The sequence below is a fragment of the Rhinopithecus roxellana genome, chromosome 16 (assembly GCF_007565055.1).
Source record: "Rhinopithecus roxellana isolate Shanxi Qingling chromosome 16, ASM756505v1, whole genome shotgun sequence".
NCBI lineage: Eukaryota > Metazoa > Chordata > Mammalia > Primates > Cercopithecidae > Rhinopithecus > Rhinopithecus roxellana.
The window spans coordinates 113,437,802-113,463,017 of NC_044564.1; the positions used below are offsets into that span (position 1 = coordinate 113,437,802).

General features: G+C 42.8%; 1 protein-coding gene across 1 annotated transcript in view; it reads left to right on the forward strand.

Moving 5' to 3' along the window:
* The first annotated feature begins 230 nt into the window (after positions 1-230).
* Positions 231-25,216, forward strand: part of UGCG (UDP-glucose ceramide glucosyltransferase) — a 38,863-nt gene continuing 13,877 nt past the window's right edge. Inside the window, exons 1-2 of the mRNA XM_010361339.2 lie at positions 231-787; positions 18,638-18,779. Coding sequence (XP_010359641.1) covers positions 690-787; positions 18,638-18,779 — 240 coding nt within the window. The 5' untranslated portion in view covers positions 231-689. The remainder of the gene's footprint in view (positions 788-18,637; positions 18,780-25,216) is intronic.

A 25,216-nucleotide genomic window follows, 5' to 3' on the forward strand; every position in this document is an offset into this window, starting at 1 on the left:
CGAGCCGCCACCGCTGCCAAGGGAGCTCGGCCCAGGGCTGCAGCACTTCCCGCCTAGGCGGGCGGCAGCCGGAGCCAGGAGCCGGAGGAAGCCCAGCCTGCGTCCAGCGGACAGCAGGACACGATCTCCCCGGCGCGCTCTCGCCGGCGCCGCAGCGGGCGCGCGGGCGGCAGGGTGGGCGTGGAGCGGCGGGGGCACCGCCCCTGGGAGAGGAGGGCGCCGCGGTTCCGGGGGAGGGACGCGCAGAGGAGTGGGGCGCGAGCCGCCGGTTTTGATTAGTGCGCGGAGCTGCGGCGGCGGAGCCAGGCGGCGGAGCTGCTCGGCCGGCAGCCCGGCGGCGAGACGGAGAGGCGGCGGAGGTGCCGGCGCGCAGGGTCTGGCCGGCGGCAGCGAGGGTCGAGAGAGGCGAGCCGGGGCGTGGGGCCGCAGTTACCCCGACCAGAGCCGGGAGACCGCAGCACCCGCAGCCGCCCGCTAGCGCGCCGAAGACAGCGCGCGGGCGAGAGCGCGCGGGCGGGGGCGCGCAGGCCCTGCCCGCCCCTTCCGTCCCCACCCCCCTCCGCCCCTTCCTCTCCCCACCTTCTCGCCTCCCGCGCCCCCGCAACGGGCGCCCACCCTGTCCTCCTCCTGCGGGAGTGTTGTCCGTGTTGGCGGCCGCAGCGGGCCGGGCCGGGCCGGCGGGCCGGGGGATGGCGCCGCTGGACCTGGCCCTGGAGGGAATGGCCGTCTTCGGGTTCGTCCTCTTCTTGGTCCTGTGGCTGATGCATTTCATGGCCATCATCTACACGTGAGTGAGGGACCGCAGGAGGGGCTCGGGGCAGGGGTCCGGGCCTCGGGGACAGGCGAGAATGGGAAACGTTTGTGCTTTGAAGGGGACCGGGCTCGGGCGGGGGTGGAGAAAGCTGATCCTCAGGCTGTTTCCCCTCGTTCCCTCGCCCCTCGGACCGACAGTGGCGGTGGTCTTTGCGAGGGAAAAGTGTTGGGCGAGAGAAGGGTTTGCTGGGTTGCAGGTGACTGCCTAGCTAGGCGAAAGGAGACTGCTCTTACGTGTCAGGCTGAATGAAGGTGGTGGCTCGGTTTGGTTGTGCTAGGGATTCGTGTGATTTTTCATCCGGGCCGAGATGTATGGTGTATTGTTTTTTTCTTCCGACCTGGGCCACGTTTCTGTTAGGGTGGTGATTGTGTCCACTTTTCTGGGAGCTGCTCACAGCTCTCTGGACACCTCCCTGTGGATTTTCTTCTTCCTGAAAGAGCTTTGTGCGCTTAGATAGGTGTGAAGCACCTGTCCACCCTGAAAAATGTCCACCAAACCTGCGAGCTGGCATGATAGCTTTGAGTCCTGTAGCTTGTACATATCAGCGTGGTTTTCTATCCTTTTTTCAATTCCTCGTCTTACTGTCTTATGTAGATTTGTACTCTCCCCCCGCCCGCCACATCTTTTCATTTTTGTTTAACAAATACTTCTTGAGGCCTACTAGATACCGTTCACTGTTCTTGGCCAGGGGACACGGTGGTGAGCAGGACAGAATTCCTGTCCTCATGGGGCTTACATTCTAGAAGGAGGAAGCAGATAAAATCCAAATAAGGTTATGAGATTGTGATGAAGCATGTAAGTGAAATAGAACTGGGTGATGGCATGAATAGAGACATGGGGTATGTGGCTAGTTTGGTATATCCACTGTTTAAGGTGAAATCTGCCTCTCTAAAGAAATGAAAAAATTATATAGAGCACATTACTGATATCGATTCACTTGGATTTTTAGTCTGGGTGAGAAAAAGAACATTTGTATATAGTAATCGTTACCATGAACTAGAATAGAGTGTATGTTAGTGGAAGAGACTTTAATAAATTAGTTACTTTTAGTTGTTTGTTTGTTTTTTTTTTTTTCCTTTTTACTGCGGAAGAAGTGTGCCTTTGCTTTTGGAAACACTGTATTTTATTAGTACAGTGTGGCATTTCCTGGTACTGAGAAAGATGCTGCTGGTACAAGTTATACTGATATTTCTTTGAAAGTGAAAGAAAACATGTCACTTGGATATTGTTGACTTCAGTTTTTGGAGTTTGTGAGCTTAGTCACTGAGCACATTCTGGAGTTCATTTAAAATATGAGTTCTTTTCCTTTAAAAAAATTGTTACATTTTACAGTCATAAAAATAAAAAATGCTTACCGTGTAAGGGATTTATGCAATAATAGGGATGGAGAAAATTAAAACATGCACACACCAAAACTACATTACCTTGTTAACCTTTTGTGACTGTCCTTCCTATTTGTGTGTGTGTGTGAGAGAGAGGGAAGGAGGGAGGGGAAGGGGGAAGAGAGAAAAGGAATCTATTATGATTATTGTTCTGTAACCTGCTTTAAAGTTCATCTGTTTAATAAATGTTTATTGAAAAGCCGTTTTGTGCAAGGCACTGTTCTAGTTGCTGGAAGAGTGAAGAACAAACATCCAAGGCCCCTGTTCACATGAAACTATCCTGTAAAATGTCATGACCATTTTTTTCATCTCAATATCTGCATGATCTCTACATCATTTGTAATAGATGCATGATATTTTAGTTTACCAGGTACTAAAATTTATTATTATTGATGGATGTTTAGGTTGTTTCCAATTTATCTAGATTACAAACAACACTGTGATGAATTTGTATGCATACATCTTTGAGAAATAATCTCCTTAGATTATATTTCCGAAAGAGGAATTATTGGGCCAGAAGTGGTGCACATTTTAAACTTTGATACATATTGGCGCCATAGAAATGTTATATGTTTTCACAGTCCTGGTAACATTGTATGATAGCCCCATTTTGCCTTACAAACACTAAGTAGCAGGCATTTCACTGTTTTTATTTTCATCCCTTTAAAGTTACATTGAGCACTTTTAAAATACGTTTATATGCTAGTTACATTTAGATGTAAATTACATACTCATAATCCTTTGCCTGTGCTACAATCTGTTGCTGAATTCATCTTTCTGATATAAAGGTTGTTTTTCTGTTATCTGTCATATGTAGCTTTCTTTTCCCCAGTCTGTTATTTGTCTTTTAACTTTGTACATATATTTGACATAGAGAAAAGTGTTTGTGCATGTGTGTTTTAGGTAGATAGGACTTTCTGTTTCTTTTACGTTTTCTAACTCTTACAATTTTTATATCTTCCTTATTCCTCCAAATTACTATATATATTAGTCTCTGCTTCCTCTGAGTATTTTTATTTTTTCTTAATTTTTTTCACGTTACCCTTAATTCATCCAGTATTTTACTTCGTTTTATGAGAGCTAGAGCCCTAATTATAGTTGCTTCTAAGTATTTAGAGACTTGTCCAAAATTACTTATCAAATGATTATTTGATTATTCCACTGTTTTGAAATATTTTTATTATAGACTAAATTCTGCTTTATACTTGGGTATGTTTCAAAGCTTCCATTGCTCTTTCTTAACCTATTTTAGATGGCAGATGTTTTTAGGATTTCTGCCTACACAGTGTTCAAGGTAACACTCAGATTAGAGACATTTCATATTCAAGAGTCTTATTGTTGAGATTGAAGATTTCCTAAAAGTAACTAAAGATTATAGCCTTGGCAAGTTAAATAGCCTTTATGGGTTTTTTTAAAAATTATTATTATTATTTTTTTTTTGTGAGCGCTAGTGTGGCTTGATAGCTTGGGACCTGAGGCGAAATTGTGTAAAAGTCTAGAACTGGTTTGCGTCTTTCCCTTTTAGCCCTTGGGAGCCATGTTGCTGCATGATGAAATGATCTGAGCAGAAACCTTGCTTCATGCTCTCTCCCCTGTCCCATCCACCTCAGATTATTATTATTTCCCTGTGTACATAAGGTCCTAATGTTTAGCATCAGGCTTTATCTTTCTACTGGAGGTGCTAGGCTAGTGTGGAAATAATTTATGTGTCCTTAAATGTTAGCTACCCCCAAGTAAAACAGAGGTCCTTTTACCTGGAGAGGTGTGTGTGTGTGTGTGTGTGTGTGTGTGTGTGTGTGTGTGTGTGTGTGTGTGTATTTTTTTACTTTGAGACAGGGTCTTGCTCTGTTGCTCAGGCTGAAGTACAATGGCACGATCTTGGCTCACTGCAACCACCACATCCCAGGCTGAAATGATTCTGCTGCCTCAGCCTCCTAAGTAGCTCCCAAGTGGCTGGGACTACAGGCATACCTGGCTAATTTTTGTGCTTTTTGTAGATATGGGGTTCTGCCATGCTGGCCAGGCTGGTCTTAAACTCCTGGACTTAAGTGATCTACCTGTCTTGGCTCCCAAAGTGCTGGGATTACAGGTGTGTGAGCCATCGTGCCTGGCCCCCTGGAGATTTTTTAAGATTTTTAAAGTTAATCCTGCTTTCTGCAAACATATTTCCTTTATTTTGTTTATTATTATTTTTTTGAGACAGTCTTCTCTGTTGCCCAGGCTGGAGTGCAGTGACTCGATCACGGTTCACTGCAGCCTCCACATCCCAGGTTCGAGCAATTCTCCCACCTCAGCCTCCCAAGTAACTGGGACTACAGGCGCATGCCATCACACCTGGCTAATTTTTGTTACCCAGACTGGTCTCAAACTCCTGGGCTCAAGTGATCCCCCCATCTCGGCCTTCTGAAGTTCTGGGATTACGGGTGTGAGCCACTGCACCCAGCCCAAGTATGCTATTTCTAACGTACAGCAACTTCAATACCCGATGCATAGTTTTTGAATGGAATTTGTATACTCATTGTGTCAGGATAACTGCGATAAATGACCTGTCAAAAACTGGTTGTGTTTTTAATGTAAATATTAGCATTTGGGATATTATTTTTAGTTAGTATGATCTTTGCCTTAAATTCATGAATACTTGGTGTTCTGAGCCTTAGTGGAATGTAAGTTGAGAACGTCTTTTTTGGGTTTAGTCCTGAGGATGCCCTTGGACTGTGGTCAAACGTTCATCAGTCAGGATCATTGCTACAGGGCTACTTTCAGGGAAATGAATAAGGCAGTTCAGCAATTGCCCATTTAACCTGAGCTTGGGAAGATACAGAATTAGACTATAGTGTGATAGCTTTAAAGAGCAAAGTGAGGGGCAGCATCAGGGGGGAGGGAGAGCATCAGGAAGAATAGTTAATAGATACTGGGCTTAATACCTAGGTGATGGGATGACCTGTGCAGCAAACCACCATGGCACATGTTTACCTGTGTAACAAACCTGCACATCCTGCGCATGTACCCTGAACTTAAAAGTTGAAGAAAAGAAAAAGAGCAATGTGGAAATTGTAAGATTTTAATATTCAGTGATGGTTCTATTGATTCATTATCCCTCCCTTTCTCTCTGACATTAATTAGTTCAGTACATCTTCATATCTACCCTAGATATTGAAACTATGTCTACTCGCTGGTATCTCTGTCTGCAGCCTTGTGCCCCTTCGATTTTATATTTCTTATTGTAGCCTTTATCCTTCTGGATTACTAATCTTGGATCACAGTAGCTTGAAATCTTACCATGATTCCTCATTGCCTGCAGGTTACAGTTCAAACTCCTTAATGAGACAAGCACAGCTGTGTAGGAGCTGAGCCATCCCTGTGTTCTTGTTTCTTCAGCAACGTTGTATTACTGGCGTTTCCCCAAACGTGCAATGTGCTTTCTTTGGAATTGTCTTTCTTTTTTCTTTCTCTTTCTTCTTTCCTTCCTTTTTTCTTGTTTGATTAACTCCTACTTTTGGACTTTAGTTCCTTGTTGGGTTAGGTGTCCTTTATGGCACCCAGCCATCTCCTATTTGTTTTCTATGGTGGTGGAATCTTTTACATTCTATAGTGTGGTAAGCCCATTGTCCAGTGGGCAGAGTTTGTGTTTTCCTGTAGAGATAACTCACCATTGGTTCCCTTCTGTGAGAGAATTTGGGTTAGCAAAGTTAAGCTTGCACAAGAAGGTGTGCTTTACTTATTGCTTTACTTACATGCATTACTTATTGCTTATGAAGCCCACTTTGAAGCAATACCGTTTTTGAAATACGTGCTATATGTAGTAAATTGGTCATGACATACTGATTATAAACAGACAGTAATACAGTCATGAGTGATAACATAACAGAGGTCATTAGTCACTGGAAATTGCTGGCATGGACTATGTGAAGTTAGGGACCTGCTGATATAGCAGTGAACCTAATTTTACACGAAATATTAACAAGCTCTGTGACATGGAGCAGGGAAGATAAATTCCTAGAGTCAGATAAATTGGTTCAGCAGAACCACACAGCGGAATTATAAAAACAACACATTCTGGGGCTGTTAAGCAGGGTGAACTTTTGCCCTTGTGGAATTCATAGTCTTCCTTAGAAACCTAGAGGGAAATTCTGTCTTTTTTCTTTCTTTCTTTTTTTTTTTTTTGAGACAGAGTCTCATTCTGTCGCCCAGGCTGGAGTGCAGTGGTGTGGTCTCAGCTCACTGCAACCTCTGCCTTCTGGGTTCGAGTGATTCTTGTGCCTCAGCCTCCCAAGCAGCTGGGACTACAAGCACGCGCCACCATGCCCTGCTACGTTTTGTACTTTCAGTAGAGATGGAGTTGCATCATGTTGGCCAGTCTGGTCTCGAACTCCTGGCCTTGAGTGATTCCCCCGTCTCAGCCCCGCAAAGTGCTGGGATTATAGGCATGAGCCACTGTACCCAGCCGAGTGAAATTCTTGTACCTCACTTGTGAAGAGCTGTATTAAGGTTACTGCAGAGGCTACTTCCCGCCATCTGAAGGGGAAGGAGTCCACCCTCCTTGTTTAACCTTTACCTGCCTCCAATAGGTTTCCCTGCATCCTGGGCTTTCCTCTTGCAAAAGCCAGATTTGAAAACAAAACTGTAAAAGAAGTTATTTAAAAATGAGACAGGCCAGGCGCAGTGGCTCATCCCTGTAATCCCAGCACTTTGGAAGGCCAAGGCACGTGGATCACCTGAGGTCAGGGGTTCAAGACTAGCCTGACCAATATGGCAAAACCCCATCTCTACTAAAAATACGCCAGGTGTGATGGCAGGTGCCTATAATCCCAGCTACTCGGGAGGCGGAGATAGGAGAATCACTTGAACCCTGGAGGCGGGGGTTGCAGTGAGCCAAGGTCGTGCCACTGCACTCCAGCCTGGGTGACAGAGTGAGACTCTGCCCCAGGGGAAAAAAAAAAGGTTCCCACCTTGACTTTTTTTCTTTTCCTTTTGAGACAGGGTCTCGCTCTGTTACCCAGGCTGGAGTGCAGTAGTGCGATCATGGCTCACTACAGCCTTGACCTGCCAGGCTCAAGCAATCCTCCTACTTCAGCCTCCTGGGTAGTTGGGACTACGGGCACATGCCAGCACGCTTGACTAATTTTTGTATTTGTTTGTAGAGATGGGGTTCCACCATGTTGGCTAGGCTGGTCTAGAACTCCTGAGTTCAAACAATCTGGCCACCTCGGCCTCCACAGGTGCTGGGATTATAGGCCTTTTCCATTCTTCAGTCACCTAGTCTTTCTAGACCTGTGGTTGTCAACTTTGACTGCACTATGGAGTCACATCGAGGGCTTGAAAAAAAGAAACGACTGCTGCCTGGGTCTCACCCCTACAGACAAGGTTAAATTGGTTCAGGCATCAGTATTTTCAAAACTCCCTAGGTGACGTGGATGTGCAGCCTAGGCTGAGAATGATTGCCATGGGCTGTCTGTCCACAGTTGTGTCCAGCACCTGCCACCTCTTGGCTTTATTTAATTCTCCATTTAGCCCAGACCCCACAGTTCATCACTACATTATCTTGCCTCTTGCCTCACCTCGTATCAGTCTGCCCTGTTATCCTGAATCCATCCAATAATTATAGCTGCTCAACTTTGAAAATCCTACAGAGGGTAATCACACAGCCATGTGGACTAATACTACTACACGTTGGTACTCTCAGGGCTCAGCTAAACCTGCATGTGGTGCTGCCTGGCAGTGCTTTTTTTTTCTGTATTTAGCTCTGATACCCATCACTTAAAAAAACCTCTTCTAAATCTTCCTTCTACCGCATTCTTGGTGGATGACCTTAGCTCCTACTTCATACTGTGGATCCCGTCATGCCTTAAATTACTTTTTTCCTTTTCTCTCTTTGCCCTTCACCTAGCTCTTCTTAACGGGCGCACCACCATGCCCGGCTAATTTTTGTATTTTTAAAGAATTTCAAGTAATCTTCAGAAAATTGAACTAGAGGCTGGGCGTGGTGGCTCACGCCTGTAATCCCAGCACTTTGGGAGGCCGAGTCAGGTGGATCACCTGAGGTCAGGAGTTTGAGACCAGTCTGGCTAACATGGGGAAACACTGTCTCTACTAAAAATACAAAAAATTAGCCAGGCGTGGTGGTACTCGCCTGTAATCCCAGCTACTCTGGAGGCTGAGGCAGGAGAATTGCTTGAATCTGGGAGGTGGAGGTTACGGTGAGCCAAGGTTGTGCCATTGCACCCCAGCCTGAGCAACAAGAATAAAACTTCGTGGCCAAGCGCGGTGGCTCAAGCCTGTAATCCCAGCACTTTGGGAGGCCGAGACGGGCGGATCACGAGGTCAGGAGATCGAGACCATCCTGGCTAACACGGTGAAACCCCGTCTCTACTAAAAATACAAAAACTAGCCGGGCGAAGTGGCGGGCGCCTGTAGTCCCAGCTACTCGGGAGGCTGAGGCAGGAGAATGGCAGTAAACCCGGGAGGCGGAGCTTGCAGTGAGCTGAGATCCGGCCACTGCACTCCAGCCCCGGCGACAGAGTGAGACTCTGCCTCAAAAAAAAAAAAAAAAAAAAAACTTCGTCTGGGGGGTGGGGAGTTTCAGCTAGAAAGCCAGGGCGGGGAGGATCGCCTGAGGCCAGGAGTTCAAGACCAGCCTGAGCAATATAATAAGACCCCATTGCCACAAAAAAAATTTTAAAAAATCAGCCAGCGACGGTGGTATGCAGTGAGCTATGACTGCTACTGCACTTCAACCTGGGTGACAGAGCAAGATTGTATCTCAAAGAAAACTAGAAAAATTTAAAATAGAAGCCCTCTGTTCCACTCTTTGGCCCTTTCACTCAGTGTCAGGTTTCAGTAGAAACTAGTGTTTGTTTACTGTTATCACATCTCAGCTTCCATTCATTTACTTTTTAACCCATTTTTAGCTCTCTACCGTTATCCTCCATGAACTGTCCCAATTCTTGCCAAAAGTGCTCAGAGATAGCAGTAAGTACATATGTAATCTACCGAACATTTCCATTCTTATCTTGGTCTCTCCAGCAGCATTCAGTGTTATTCTTTCTTGAACCCTTTGAGAAAGAAAACAGCCTGGCCAGATAAACCCTTCTGTCACTTTACTTGCACCCTGGCTGTCTTTCTGGTTCTTTGATCCCCACTTTTAGTCTTCTTCATGCATTACTTTTTTTTTTTTTAGAGGGAGTTTCGATCTTGTCGTCCAGGCTGGAGTGCAGTGGCACAATCTTGGCTCGCTGCAACCTCTGCCTCCCAGGTTCGAGTGATTCGCCTGCCTCAGCCTCCCAAGTAGCTGGAATTACGGGCGCACCACCACGCCCGGCTAATTTTTGTATTTTTAATAGAGACGGGGGTTTCACCATATTGGTCAGGCTGGTCTCAAACTCCTGACCTCAGGTGATCCACCCGCCTCAGCCTCCCAAAGTGCTGGGATTACAGGCATGAGCCACTGTGCCCGGCCTCTCCTTCATGCATTACTAATTCAATAATATTATATTCCTTGGCCATCTTCTAAGAATGCTGTGCCTCGGAGAGCTTGTGTATTTACCTTACAGTGGATGGCTTCTATGTTTTTATCTCTAGGCTAACCTTGCTGAGCTCTCTGTATCTGTTTACTTATTTACTCTTCATTTATTCACAATTATTTTTAAAAATTGAGAACATACTATGTATTATTGCTGTGCTGGGCTCTGGAGAATTTATATTCTACTGTAGTGTTTCTCCAAGTGTAGGTTACTGCCAGCCTGCATCATTTGGGATGCTTGTGAAAAATGCAGATTCCTAGTCTCTTCATCTGGTTCATTCACTTGTGATCTCTACCTGTGGGCGTTATTTATACCAAAAGTTGCAAACCTGTGGTCTCCTAGATGAGACATCACCACTTGATGTCTTAAGAGTAACTTAAAGTTCGTATGTTCAAAAGTTCATTACTCTCTCCCATCTCTCATTGTGCCTAGATTTTATGAATGGCACCATTAATTACCATAACCTGACCCAGATATACCCCTCCTTCTCCCTCATTCCCCCTCCACCAACACCCTCGTCAGTTATTGGCTAAGCTCCTTCATTGTGAGTTCTCACCTTCTCTTGATTTTGCTTCTTTCGCTTGTTTCTTTTGTGTGTATGTTTTGTTTTGTTTGAGACAGTCTTGCTCTGTCGCCCAGGCTGGAATTCAGTGGTGCAGACTCGGCTCACCACAACCTCCGCCTCCTGGGTTCAAGCGAGTCTCCTGCCTCAGCCTCCTGACTAGCTGGGATTACAGGTGTGCACCACCATGCCTGGCTAATTTTTGTATTTTTAGTAGAGATGGAGTTTCACCATGTTGGCCAGGCTGGTCTTGAACTCCCAACCTCAGGTAATCCACCCGCCTCAGCCTCCCATGAGCCACTTACAGGCATGAGCCACTGCACCCAGCCTTTCACTTGTTTTTATGCCTTTCTGGTTTGTGTGTCTCTCTGTTCCTTTTGGACCTTTGTAATATTTTTCCCTTGCCTTCCATCTCCCCTGCCTGTACTTTATTCTCTTAACTTCTATAAATACAAAAATGATCCTGGTTGCTTCCTTCTAGTCTTTCACGGTTGTTTCTTGCCTAGAGGATGAGCTCCAGGCCTTTTCAGCTTTGTCTGTGAAGTCACGAAGAATTTATAGCGGAGATGAGTCTTTAAGCAGTGCTGCTTAAGCTTGAGTGTGCCTGTGAATCACCTACGGATCTTATTGAACTGAAGATTCAGTTTCAGTAGTTCTGAGGGTCAGTGAGACCTGAAATTCCAAAGCTCTGAAAAGCTCCCAGGTGTTGCCAATGCTGCTGGTCCACGGGCCACACTTGGAGTGTGAAAGTCTGGAAAGACCGCCTCCTAGAAATAGTTGGATGCTTCCATCTCTCTTCTCTCAGTGTTCCAAACATACTTTGATGATAGTCTGTATCACACTGCATTTGCAGAGTCCTGTACAGACTTTACTTCTGAATGAGGGGTGACCTGTGTACATGTGAGAACCACCTCTCCTATTAACACATGGAAATGCTGTAATGATTAGACACTTACACACCCAGAGCCTGAAAATATGAAAGGAAAATCTGCATATTCCAGAAACCAAGAGGGAATGCAAAGTAGTAAGTTGGTCTTGTTTGCTAATTTGAATCCCGGGGAGGTTTTAATTTACTGATATCTCTTCTCGTTATTGGTTATATTTTCCTCATTCTTTGCATGCCTGGAAATTTTTTAATAGATGCCAGACGTTTTGAATTTCACCGTGCTGGATGCTGGATGTTTTTGTTTTTCTGGACTCTTGACTTGAGTTCTTCAATTCATTTTCTTTTTTTTTTTTTTTTTTTTTTTGAGATGGAGTCTTGCTCTGTTGCCCAGGCTGGAGTGCAGTGGCACAATTTTGACTCACTGCAACCTCCGCCTCCCAGATTCAAGTGAGTCTCCTGCGCAGCCTCCTGAGTAGCTGGGATTACAGGCACACGAGACCACACCTGGCTAATTATTTTTTGTATTTTTAGAAGAGACAGGGTTTCACCGTGTTGGCCAGGCTGGTCTCGAACTCCTGACCCCAAATTATCCTCCCGCCTTGGCCTCCCAAAGTGCTGGGATTAGAGGCATGAGCCACCGCCCGGCCTACCTTATTTTCTGTGTCATAGGAATCACTCTCTTCCTTTGCTTGATGTCCAGTATCTTCAAAACTGTTGTCTCCTGTATTTTTTTTTTCTGATTTTTTGGTTGTTTCAGGTGGGAGAGAGTAAATCCAGTTAGTGTTTCTTCATGTTGTCCAAAAGTTGAAGGTTTGGTGGGTGGTGGGAAGAGTAGGGTTTTTAGTATTAGTGTGAGGACAGAGTCAGTGCTGCACACTAGTTGTAATAACCTCAAACTGTAAACGACCCAAACATCCATCCACAGAAAGTAGATAAAGTGTGGTATATTAGTAAAACTATCCGGTAACAAGAGTGAATACATGATAGCTAAATGTAACAACATGGATGAATCTCACAAACATAACGCAACCCAAAGAGGCCAGACAGAAAAGATACATCCTATGGGATTCCATTTGTATAAAAATTTAAAGCCAGCAAAACTAGTCTGTAGTGTTAGAAGTCAGGACAGTGAGTACCCTTGAGGGGAGTGTAGTACGTGGAAGGAGACATGAGGGGACTTCTGGGGTTCTGCTAATACCGTTTTTTGATCTGGGTACTGGTTACGTGACAGTTTCACTTTGAGAAAATTATTTGAGCTGTGTACTTACATATGACTTTATCATATGTACATTATGTATCAATGAAAAGTACCACCCCCCCCCCCACACCACTTCCCCAACAAAAAGGTCAAGGCTGCAAGCCAAATGCATTACAGGAAGGTAAGAACTGGATTCCCAGTATAGAACCTGGAAAGCAAGTTGTCTGCCCTAGGCTGAGGGTGGAAATGGACACCCATGAGAAAGCTTGTGCAATGTGTAGGAATCATAGGCTCAAGTTCATACTATCTAGGAAATACAGAAACCCTGATCTGAGACCCTAAAAGAAAAACTGATTGGAAACCAGTAAAACTTGTAAGACCCTATCTGAGCCACTTATAATCCTGCCCCACTTTAAGGTCTCCACCATTGAGGCCACTTTTGAAACACTAGGCAATTGATCGCCCCCCCATCACCCATGCTGGAGTGTAGTGGCACGATCTCGGCTCACTGCAACCTCTGTCTCCTGGGTTCAAGTCATTCTTGTGCCTCAGCCTCCCAAGTAGCTGGAATTATAGGTGTGTGCCACCATGCCCAGCTAATTTTTCTATTTTTAGTAGAGATGGGGTTTTGCCATGTTGGACAAGCTGGTCTTGAACTCCTGACCTCAAGTGATCTGCCTGCCTCGTCTTCCCAAAGTGTTAGAATTACAGGCGTGAGCCACTGCACCAGCCCTAAGGCTACTTCTGACCTTGGAAATTTCGTTATTTTGAAAAAAACCACTGGGATTTAAAAATTTTTTTTGAAAAAAAAAATCACTGGGGTTTTATAAAAATTTTTGAAAAAAATCACTCGGATTTTAAAGCTCTTTATTCTGTCATCCACATTTCAAACTCTTTCATGATTTCTATGTAGAAATTTGTAGATTGGCTTCCAACACACTGGTCATGCCCAAAGGCATTGTTTCCGCGTGTGGAATGATGGTCCAGAGCAAAGCTTTGTTGACATGTTTATTAAGAATTTTGTAAGGAGAAGATTTTCTGGGCCATGTGCAACCCAACTTCCCCGTTAAGCCACAGCTCCTCAACAGTAGGGAATTCACCTGTTCCTGTTGCATCTTCAGTGCATATGATAGTGACTAGTGTACATTCGGGGCTCTAAAGATGTTGTTCAGTAAGTGACTGCAAAGTAGTCATGGAGTACCACTGTGTGCTGAGCATGGTGCTACAGATGTTTTGTTCATTTGGTGACCTAATGGATATTCTTTTATTGTTTTGACAAACATTTCAAGTAATTTGTACCACGTGGCCTTGTTGGTTGCATTATGTAAGTTGAAACAGTATTCTGCAAGGTAGGATCTTGTGCCCTAGGGGGTACACAACAAACTGATCCATTGGGTTTTGGAAAGAAAATATTAGAGAGAGACAGGGACAGAGGGGAGGCACAAATATGTTTTTTTAAAGGTCCTGTGATATAGTCTGGCTTATTTTGAGTAGAAATGTCAGACACAGTACTTAACAATTCTCTTCCTTCATAAACCTAGGGCTTTGTGGCTGTTGGGAGAGTCAGAATGAGTCTGTGATAAAATACTGCATTCTCAACACGAAAAGTTATTCAAAGGAGGAGGTGTATCTAATGGTATTTAAAGTAGAACATCTTGGAAGAAGGGAAAAATAGGATCTACTCTAAACTTTACCAAAATGTAATCACTTCAAGACTATACAGTACAGTTTAGATGGTCTTCGTTGCTGCTGTTTTTAATCTAAAGCCTAGCCACAGGCACTGAGATTATTGGTGGGCCAGGTTTCTCTGTTATTTGGTCGGCAGTTGACCTGCATGTTTTGGTAGTTTAATAACACTTAAGGATCACACAGTGGGACCAACAGATAAAAATCACTGGGATTTTAGACCTTGTTCTGTCATCCACATCTCAAACTTTTTCATCATTTCTGTGTCTTTGCCTGTCCCTCTCTCTGGGCTGCATTCTGGGTAGCTTCTTCTAACCTAGATTCCAATTCTTTCGTAAACTGTGAGTATGCAAGGTTCTGTATTACTTGTCTTTTGAATTTCTGATGTCAGTGATCATAACTTGTCATTTCTAGAACTTGTGTGGTTCTTTTTATATTATTTGTGGTCATATATGATGATTTCCCTCATTTCCTTCTCTTCTCTTGGGTTTCGTTCAGGTACAGGGAGGTTGCATTCTTGGCCCAAACCCACGTGGTGAGGTGTTCTCCAAGAAGACTTTTTTCTTTTTTGTTTTTGTTTTTGTTTTAGATGGAGTCTTGCTCTGTTACCCATGCTGAAGTGCAGTGGCGTGATCTCGGCTCATTGCAGCCTCTGCCTCCCAGGTTCAAAGGATTCTCATGCCTCAGCCTTCTGAGTAGCTGGGACCACAGGTGCACATCACCATGCCTGGCCATATTTTGTATTTTTTAGTAGAGACGGAGTTTCACCATGTTGACCAGGCTGGTCTCGAACTCCTGACCTCAAGTGATCCACCTGCCTCCACCTTTGAAAGTGCCGGGATTGCAAGTGTGAGCCACTGTGCCCGGCCAGGACTTTTTTCTTTTGTTCTGTTTCACTGCGGACTTAATCCAAGATAGACAGCATCTACATCTTCCCTGTATGGACCAGGATTTTTCTGCTTGCCTTTCAGAAAGTCCAGATTTACACAAGGCTCTCAGAACAGTTGTCCTGTCAGTCTTATCTCAGGCTTCTCTCCATCTCCAGGTCACCAGGGACCAATGGATGGTCAGAGGCAAGCATGGACTCCAGCACTCACTCGCTGAGAGATTTTTTTCTCCTTTCTGACCTTAGAGACTCTTCTCTTTATTTTCCTAACGGTTCACTTATGTATTGTAAAACATGCTTTTACTACACTTGTATTAAAAAGGAAGAGAGAAAAGTGTATATCTATGAATAAGTACACATACAATTCGTGTATACCATAAATATGTGTATGTATTTTGACTTGTATATGCGTTTTTAAAACCTCTGGAAGGACAAGAAACTAGTAATGCTGGGGAAGCAGTAATGGAAACAGGCAGATGGGGGGATAGTGGTGGCAGATTTCTTTTATCAGACCCTCTTAATATTTTTAGTGATTTGAACCGTATCAGTATGTTACCCGTTCAGGGGCTGAACGTGATGGCTCATGCCTATAATCCCAGCACTTTGAGAAGCCAAGACAGGAGGATTCTTGGAGCCCAGGAGTTCAAGACCAGCCTGGGCAATGTAGTGAGACCCTATCTCCATAAAAAAAAATTAAAAAATTAGCCTGGTATGGTGGCGTGTACCTGTTATCCTAGCTACTAGGGAGGCTGAGGTGGCAGGATCGCTTGAGCCCGGGAGATGCAGATAATTACACCACTGCATGCCAGCATGAGCAACAGAGCAAGACCCCGTCTCATATATATATATGTCCTTTTCAATCAATTAATTGTGTAATATAAACTTTTTCCCCTGTAATCCCAGCACTTTGGGAGGCCGAGACGGGCGGATCACGAGGTCAGGAGATCGAGACCATCCTGGCTAACACGGTGAAACCCCGTCTCTACCAAAAATACAAAAAACTAGCCGGGCGAGGTGGCGGGCGCCTGTAGTCCCAGCTACTCGGGAGGCTGAGGCAGGAGAATGGCATAAACCCGGGAGGCGGAGCTTGCAGTGAGCTGAGATCCGGCCACTGCACTCCAGCCCCGTCGACAGAGCAAGACTCCGTCTCAAAAAAAAAAAAAAAAAAAAAAAAAAAAAAAAAAAAAAAAAAAAAACTTTTTCCCCAGCAGTCTAGATGTTCTTTACCCAGTAGGTTTCAGGCATCTAGTCTGCTATTTTGTTAGAAATAGAATAGTGATTACTTTTGTGGTTATATGCATTTTAGATCATGGTTTTGCCCATCTGGTCCTCTAGATGAACTCTGTAGATCAATATTTTCCAAACTATCTATGGCAAGGCAGTCGTTCTTTAAAATTTTTCCAATCTAGCTGGGTGTGGTGGCTCATACCTGTAATCCCAGCACTTTGGGAGGCTGAGGCGGGCAGATCATGTAGGTTCAGGAGTTTGAGACCAACCTGGCAAACATGGTGAAACCCTGTCTCTACTAAAAATACAAAAAGTTAGCTGGGCATGGTGGTGCGTACCTGTAGTCCCAGCTACTTGGGAGGCTGAGGCAGGGGAATCACTTGAACCTGGGAGGTGAAGATTGCAGTAGCTGAGATCGCACCACTGCACTTCAGCCTGGGTGGCAGAGCAACTCTGTCCTTAAAAAAAAAAAATTCCAATCTGCCATGAGCCAGTACTTTGTTAACTACAATAAAAATAAATTGCTGATTACATGCTTGATGTCTTGGCAACGTTAAATTGCTATACAAGTTTCTAAAAGGTTTCACTCAATTGTTTCTCACTTGTAAACCGGTAAAAAGCAACTACTGGACCAGACCACACTTTGAGTAGCACTGCAATAGATGGTGCTCCAGTGTTTTCTGGTACTTGGTGTATCAGAAATTGATTCCACCCTGTTCTAGAAATTTTTTGTTGATTTTTAAGTTTTTCCATTGTAAACCTGGTGTGTGTGTGCATGCATTTGTTTATGTGTGTGTAAAACTGTTTGTATGGCTTTATCTGAAACATCAGATGTTTGCTACAGCACACACCTGCCTTGGTTAGAGACCAAGCCTGTGGCTAACTGGTCTGGGTAGTGGTACTGGTGTCCCTCCAAAAGTCACTCCCAGTTTAATAGTGGATTTTATCAAATCAAGATGCATTGATGCAAGTATTTTTTGATCATCTGGAAGTTCTCATTGGTTGATTTTCACAGTAAGTCAGAGCTGCCATCTGGCTGGCAGCAATTGTAAGGTACCATTGATGTCAGAGATGTTAAAGTGTGGAAGAACATGTGTCTTAGCATATCTTGCAGATGGACCCATGATTGTTCTAGTGTCTAATTACTGTTGAATGCTTGGAGACTTGTTTATGAGAAGTACTCGTCATGTATTTATGAGAAGTAGGAGGAAGCCTTCAGTGGCTTCCTTTAGAAACTTCACCACTATACTGAATGGCATCTTGTTGCGACAGCCTGATGTTAACTGGGGCACGTTGTCTGTTCTCCAGCATTGCTTCTTTTTCTTGAGACAGAGTCTCACTCTGTTGCCCGTGCTGGAGTGCAGCAGCGCAGTCTTGGCTCACTGCAGCCTGCACCCCCTGGGTTCAAGTGATTCTTCTGCCTCAGCTTCCCGAGTAGCTGGGATTATAGGCACCCACCATCACGCCCAACTAATTTTTTTTTTTTTTTTGGTAGAGATGGGGTTTCACTGTGTTGGCCAGACTGGTCTCGAACTCCTGACCTCAAATGATCCACCCACCTTGGCCTCCCAAAGTGCTGGGATTACAAGTGTGAGCCACCTCACCTGGCATTGCTTCTCTCATTAGGAGCCTTGCTGTGCTGCAGCATCCTTGCAATGGACCAGCAGTGAGAATGTTGGCCATTTGGCCGCTTACCTGTGAACTGGTGGCACTGGTATATCTTCCAGTGTCATTAATAGACACTTTTCTCATCATTTAGGTTTTTTTCTTACTTTCAGTTTCCTTCTGTTCTACCCCTGCCATTCTGACTTTATTAATATTGGGAGTTCCAGTTGTCCCATTATCTTGCTTGCCGTGCACGCTGCTTGACACTTCTTTTAACTGTGTGTTATCTCCCTGCAAAGAAATGTATCAGAAAGTTCTGGTTATCCTTTCATAATTTTCTGCTGCAGACGGGGTTTTATTTTACCTGTTTTTATAGTTCTGTGGCCACTTCGATGGCAATTTAAGAGGAAGAGGAGTTAATCTTTGGGCTAAAAACATTGCCATTCATTTCTTCACCATGTATTTTATTGAAATGTCTGTGCTGTGCCTGGCATGGTTCTGTGAGTACAGCAGTAGTCAGAGAGTACATCATGGGTATTCAATCTTTTGGCTTCCTGGTGTCACACTGGAAGAAGAATAATTGCCTTGGGTCACATATAAAATACACTAACACTAACAATAACTGATGAGCCTTCAGAAATCACAAAAATCTCATAATGTTTTAAGAAAGTTTATGAATTTGTGTTGGGCCACATTCAAAGTCATGCTTACCTGGTGCTACTTCCCTTCATGTTTAGATCTTCTCTTAGAAAGATGTCAGCTTTTTAAAATCTTAACTTAGGATTTAGTGATTCTATTGATAGCTTGTAAGTGCTTTGATTTGACACGATTGTATTCTATAGAAATAATTTTTGTATCATTTGCTTTTTAGCCGATTACACCTCAACAAGAAGGCAACTGACAAACAGCCTTATAGCAAGCTCCCAGGTGTCTCTCTTCTGAAACCACTAAAAGGGGTAGATCCTAACTTAATAAACAACCTGGAAACATTCTTTGAATTGGATTATCCCAAAGTAAGTACAGTGTTATGGTTTTTTGTTTTGTTTTGTTCCCCTCATGATGAACCTTTAGTGATTTTAATACTGTAAAAGGTGAAGGTATTAAAAATTCATGATGAGGTTGGCCTCATAAAATATAAGCTTTAGTAGTAGTCATCACAGAACAGAAATGTGATGAGGAAGGGGTATAAATACCCTTTCTAACCACCTGTATGTCCGTGTGAAGTAGAGATCCCTGAGTAAACCTGAAACTCAGACAATGTCAAGGGCCTGGTAGTTTGAAAATAAAAATTTTCTTCCATAAGAGTTGGATGTGGACAATAGGAAGAGGAGACAAGGAGAGGGAGAAAGCAATGTTAGTGGTCCGAAATGAGTTGCAGTACAGCTAGAACTCAATATGACTTCCCCGGAGAAACTGGCTTTGAGCCGAGAGTAGATTACAATTAGTGGTAAGGTAGGGTTTCATCTTACCTCATTTTTAATTTTCTTACTGTTCTGATTTTAATAGCTAATTCTATTGCTTATGCCATTTGTCTTTATAATCTGTATATCTATAAACTCAGTGTACTCCCTTAATTGGAGAACTTCCGGTTTCCTTGAGCTGAAAGTATTTTTTTATCCCTTTGCTTTAGTAGTCCACCTGTAGTTTCTTAGGAGAACTTAATATTCTTTGATTTTCGTACTTAGCTTTACAGCAGCTTTGTATTAAATTGCTTATTTGAGACACTGCTTTTGAAAGGGCACTTTGGTGGTAACAGATCACTTGTGAGAAGAATGTGTCTTTAAGCTTCTACCCACTTGACTCAGTATGGTTTAATTTTCCCTTTGCAGTCTCTATTCACTTTCCTCGGTTTTTACCCTATTGCCTCAGTTTTTCCATAGCTATTTTTGCCGCTGGGGAGTCGTCCCTCTTAATTTTTTTGGACAGGGTAGCTCAAATAGTCAGAAGGAAGATGATATGCACACTACACTTCTCATGGTGACTGGTTTTCATGCTCTTATTTCTTTTCTTTTAGCCTTTATTTTTCTCGGTAGCACCAATGAAAAGAATAGAGAAGACACAGATGTGATAGCCTTAATGCAGCACTTATTAAGTAGGTAGACATGAGTATCATTCAGTTGTATTTTTAGTGTTTTTATATTACTGCTTTGGAGTTTGGGAGTTTAAAAGCCAATTTTGGAGTATTGAAAGCTGTTTTGAAGCAAAAAAATTGTATGTTCTAGCTTGTGTTTATATGTTTAATAATTTTAGATATTTGAATTAAATACATGTGTTAACTTCAATCAATTAAATACATAGTTTTTAAAAAATAAGATATAATTGTATATACTTGTTTTTTCAGACTAAAAAATGTAAAACTTAGCCTTTTGTAATTCAGAAAGAAGGATATAAATAAAATTAATTGTAAAATAAGCTTTGCAGTAGGAAAACTGAAAGATTTTCAAGCTCTGTAAAAGTAAATGCAAAGGAGAATTAATGTTTATGAATGAAAGAAATTTTTCACTGATTATGAATGAATCTTAGAGCATAGCTTAGAGTCATGTGCATTGTCATTGTGAAGCTTAATCTCACATTTCAGTTTTTCACCATCCTCTTTCATTTTCCCCATTCAACCACTCTTAAAATTGGTTATGGAATTTTTATGTTGTCGTGCTTGTGAGACAATAGTCATGGGATTTAAATGCTTGAGGAAATTAGTGAGGGGTTTAGTTGTAGAAAGTTTTTTTTTTTTTTTTAAGACAGTATCTTGCTTTGTCACCTAGGCTGGAGCATAGTGGCACAGTCATGACTCACTGCAGCCTCGGCCTCCCAGGCTCAAGCAGTCCTCCCACCTCACCCTCCCTAGTAGCTGGGACCATGGGCATGTGCTACCACACCTGGCTAATTTTTGTATTTTTTGTAGAGGGTGTTGCCATGTTGCTGGGGTTGGTCTTGAACTCCTGGACTCAAGCAATCTCCCCACCTCAGCCTCTCAAAGTGCTGGGATTACAAACGTGAGCCACCATGCCCTACTGAAAGAATTTTTAAAAGTAACCCCAGGGATATATGTATCCATTGATTATGAGCATTTCTAATGACCCCATAACTGATTTATTGTGAATGAAGATTTCGACCAGGCGTGGTGGCTTGTGCTTGTGTAATCCCAGCCCTTTGGGAGGCTGAGGTGGGAGGATTGCTTGAGGCCAGGTGTTGAAGACCAGCCTGGGCAACACTGTGGTGAGACCCCACCTTCAAAAAAATAAAAATTAAAAATTGAAATAAAAAAATTTTTTGGAAATTACAGTTTAGAATGATCTCAAGTGCTCTTGTTTTCACTTAGAGTAGTAGTTCTTTTTCCATTTAGTTATATCATTTAAGTGGGTTAAGGAGAAAGCTGTTTTGACATTCATTGTAAAATGAATAATAGTATCTGCAGATTATTTTATTGTTTGTTAGTACATAATTTTGTTTTCTAATTATAAAAGTATATTTAGCTGTATAAATAGAACATTTGGAAAGCAGAAAAGTGCAAAGTACCTGCAATCTAAGGGAAATGTTTGATCTCACAGCATTTTATTTACTTTGTAAAAACCAAATACAACGGCAAATGTTCCACAGGAGACTAAAGTTAAACCACTGAAATCACGCATATCTGAGTGTGAACAGACAAGGCATTTGTGTCACCACGAAGTCAAGGAGACACAAAAGAAACATTTACGTGACTGCCAGGTGCAGTGTCCTTTCATATTTGCATTTTGCCTGGTGTGAACATCGTTTTAACACTCTCTTCTCATATTCAGTTGGGACCATCATAGGCCATTTGGGGGAAATAATAGAACATATATTGGAGTTTTAAAATTTTATTTGATTTGGACATGTGCAAGAAAATTTGCTACTACTGGTACTTGCTCTGAATTTCTCGGTTTCAATTTTTGTGAGACTAGTTTCCCTGAAAGATCTCTGTGCTGTATACATCTTACAGATCTACTTTTGTACTGATACTCATTCCTTGGGAAGACATAAAAGAATGAAAAGGTGATGCAGTTCATTTTCTACAACATTGAACATTCATTTGTCACCAGCATAGAAAGGATTTGGGGAGAGATTAAGCAGTAGCAGGAATAGTCAGTAATCTGCATCTAAAGTGACTTGATGGCTTTGCTTCAGTACATTCTGGCCATGTGAAGAATACCTAAATTAACTATCAGAGTTATTAACAGAGTGAACCTATCATAACTATGATTTTTTTTCTTTTTTGCAATTATAGAATTTATTTATTTATTTATTTATTTATTTATTCCTTTTGAAGCAGAGTCTTACTCTGTCACCCAGGCTGGAGTACAGTGCCACAATCTTGGCTCACTGCAACCTCCACCTCCTGGGTTCAAGCAATTCTCCTGTGTCAGCCTCCCGAGTAGCTGGGATTACAGGCGCATGCCACTACCCCTGGCTAGGTTTTGTATTTTTATTAGAGAGAGGATTTCATCTTGTTGGCCAGTCTGGTCTTGAACTCCTGACCTCAGTTGATCCACCCACCTCAGCCTCCTAAAGTGCTGGGATTGCAGGTGTGAGCCACCGTGCCTGGCCTGATTTAACAATTTTAATACAGGGATTCTTAGCAAATAAAATGTCTGATCAAATTGTGAAGACACAGAGCTGATAGCTGAAAAACGATTCCTGGTTGAAAGCTGATACTTTAGGAAATACTTGGAATGCTGCCTCCCATTTGGTGTAATTTCCAATATCAAAAACAAATGAATCTTAAGTATTTGAGTCTGAACCTTTTTTTGGGATAATATGAATATGAGTCTCTTTTACGCTCTGGCTAATCAGAAAGTATTTGTTTTTAATTAAAAATTGTGTTTAAGCACTGTAATCAATAAAAATTAAAACTTTTAACCTTGCATCTGAATAAAGGCAGACTATACCTCCCTTACTTAGGACCTCGCTACTTAACACTAGTATAACATTTTTCTTCCCATTGAGTGTATTTCTAGTACTATATTTTTACAAAGTTTTGTCTTGCTGGGGAAAATAAAAGCTAAGATTAGTTTTTTATTGTACTTTATGGAATTGTATTACTTATAAACATTTCCTTTCATCATATGCACTCATACTTATAAAATAGCATTAAAAAGTCATTAAAGGCTGGGCATAGTGGCTCATGCCTGTAATATCAGCACTTTGGGAGGCTGAGGTGGGCAGATCACTTGAACCCAAGCATTCAAGACCAGCTCATCGTCTGTACTAAAAATACAAAAATTAGCCAGGTGTGGTGGTGCACACCCATAGTCCCAGCAGTTACTAGGGAAGCTGAGGTGGGAGGATTGCTTGAGCCTGGGAAGTTGAGGCTATAGTGAGCCAAGATCACGCCACTGCACTCCAACCTGGGTGACAGTGAAAGACCTTGTCTCAAAAAAAAAGGATTAAAAAAACTATGCTGTGTTTGGGAAAACAAGGAACTCTTTAGAGCAAGCCTTGCTGAGCAGCCTCCTATAGTAGGAAAGCTCATTGTTACTTTTGTCCTTTGAAAAGTCACTTAACCTCTCTAATCATTATTGTGAAGGTCGTTGCCTTTTTGGTGGCTCAACCAAACATTGTTTTGCGAGTCTGAATGGGAGGTTGGCTGACAATTTCGTGACTTAGAGTCAGCTCTTAAGGAAATTTCAGGAGGATGGTAGAAGTAGGGCCCTTTCCATTTTCAGATTTTATCTGGTCTCTGGAGACCAGGTAACTGTCAAGTTGGTGTCAGTACCTCTTGCGTGGCAAGTTTGGTCAGCCATTAGAGGTGGATATTGGATAGAATATATGATAACAGCAGTAGGTAGGTGGAAAGTACGAGGAGAATATACATTGTTTTCCCCATCGACTTAATTATTAAAACATGTTTTTCATTTGAAAAAATATCTTACTAGCTAAATCTTCTTCGTTAACTTTAGTTTTGGTTCTTTTGTGATCAACTGCAAATTTCTTTTATTTTTATTTTTATTTTTTTTCCCCGAGACAATTTCACTCTTGCTGCCCAGGCTGGAGTACAATGGCGCGATTTCAGCTCACTGCAACCTCCCTCCACCTCCCGGGTTCAGGCAATTCTCCTGCCTCAGCTTCCCAGGTAGCTGGGATTACAGACGTATGCCACCACACCTGGCTAATTATTGCATTTTTAGTAGAGACGGGGTTTCACCATGTTGGTCAGGCTGGCCTGGAACTCCTGACCTCAGGTGATCCACCTGCCCTGGCCTCCCAAAGTGCTGGAATTACAGGCATGAGCCACCATTCCTGGCCCACAAATTTTTTTATTGACAATTTTTGCTGAGATTATAGTTAGTGGGCAAACAATTGTTATTATGCTCAAAGCACTATAAACATTTTATCTCTACTTTTTACTTGGGTGTGCTTTTCAGTGAAAGTAAATATAACAGACTTTGTCATTCTCTTGAGTTAGTTAGCTTTGTTATGTCTTCATGGACGTAATTAACCTCCCTTCTGTGCTTGAAAATGTTCAACCAGTTTTATGTTGTCGTCTTTTGGTTTTGTTTTGTTTCTTGAGATTGTGTCGCACGCTGTCACCCAGGCGGGAGTGCAGTGGCGTGATCTGGGCTCACGGGTTCAAGTGATTCTCCTGCCTCAGCCTCCCAAGTAGCTGGGATTACAGGCACGTGCCACTACACTTGGCTAATTTTTTGTATTTTTAGTAGAGACAGGGTTTCACCATGTTGCCCAGGCTGGTCTCAAAAACCTGACCTCAAGTGATCCACTAGCCTTGGCTTCCTGGGGTGCTGGGATTACAGGCATGAGCCACTGTGCCTGGCCATTCAGACAGTTTTAGAAAAGATTTGTTAGGAAATTTGTCATTGAGTCAACATGAATTTATTACCACTTCTGGGGAAAAAAAAAAAATCACTGCTTAGAATACATATCCTACAAATAATAGAGTAGTATTTTTGTATGTTAAGGACAAATACTTAAAAAATTTAGTTGTTGGCTGAGCGCAGAGGCTCACGCCTGTAATCCCAGCACTTTGGGAGGCAGAGGCAGGCAGATCACAAGGTCAGGAGTTCAAGACCAGCCTGGCCAATGAAACTCCGTCTCTACTAAAAATGCAAAAGTTAGCCAGACGTGGTAGCGGATGTCTGTAGTCCCAACTATTCCTACTCGGGAGGCTGAGGTAGGAGAATCGATTGAACCTGGGAGGCAGAGGTTGCAGTAAGCTGAGATCATGCCACTGCACTCCAGCCTGGGCAACAACACAAGACTCCATCTCAAAAAAAAAAATTGTTAATGAAAATTTAGGGGTTCAGCTCAGGATTTTATAAATCTGGCTGCATGTCAGATCACCCCAGAGACTCAAAAGTCTAGAATAGGGTCCAATTCTCTTTTTAAAATAAATGCCCCAGGGTAATTTCTTTTTTTTCTTTTTCTTTTCTTTTCTTTTCTTTTTTTTTTTTTTTTGTTTTGCGACAGGGTCTCA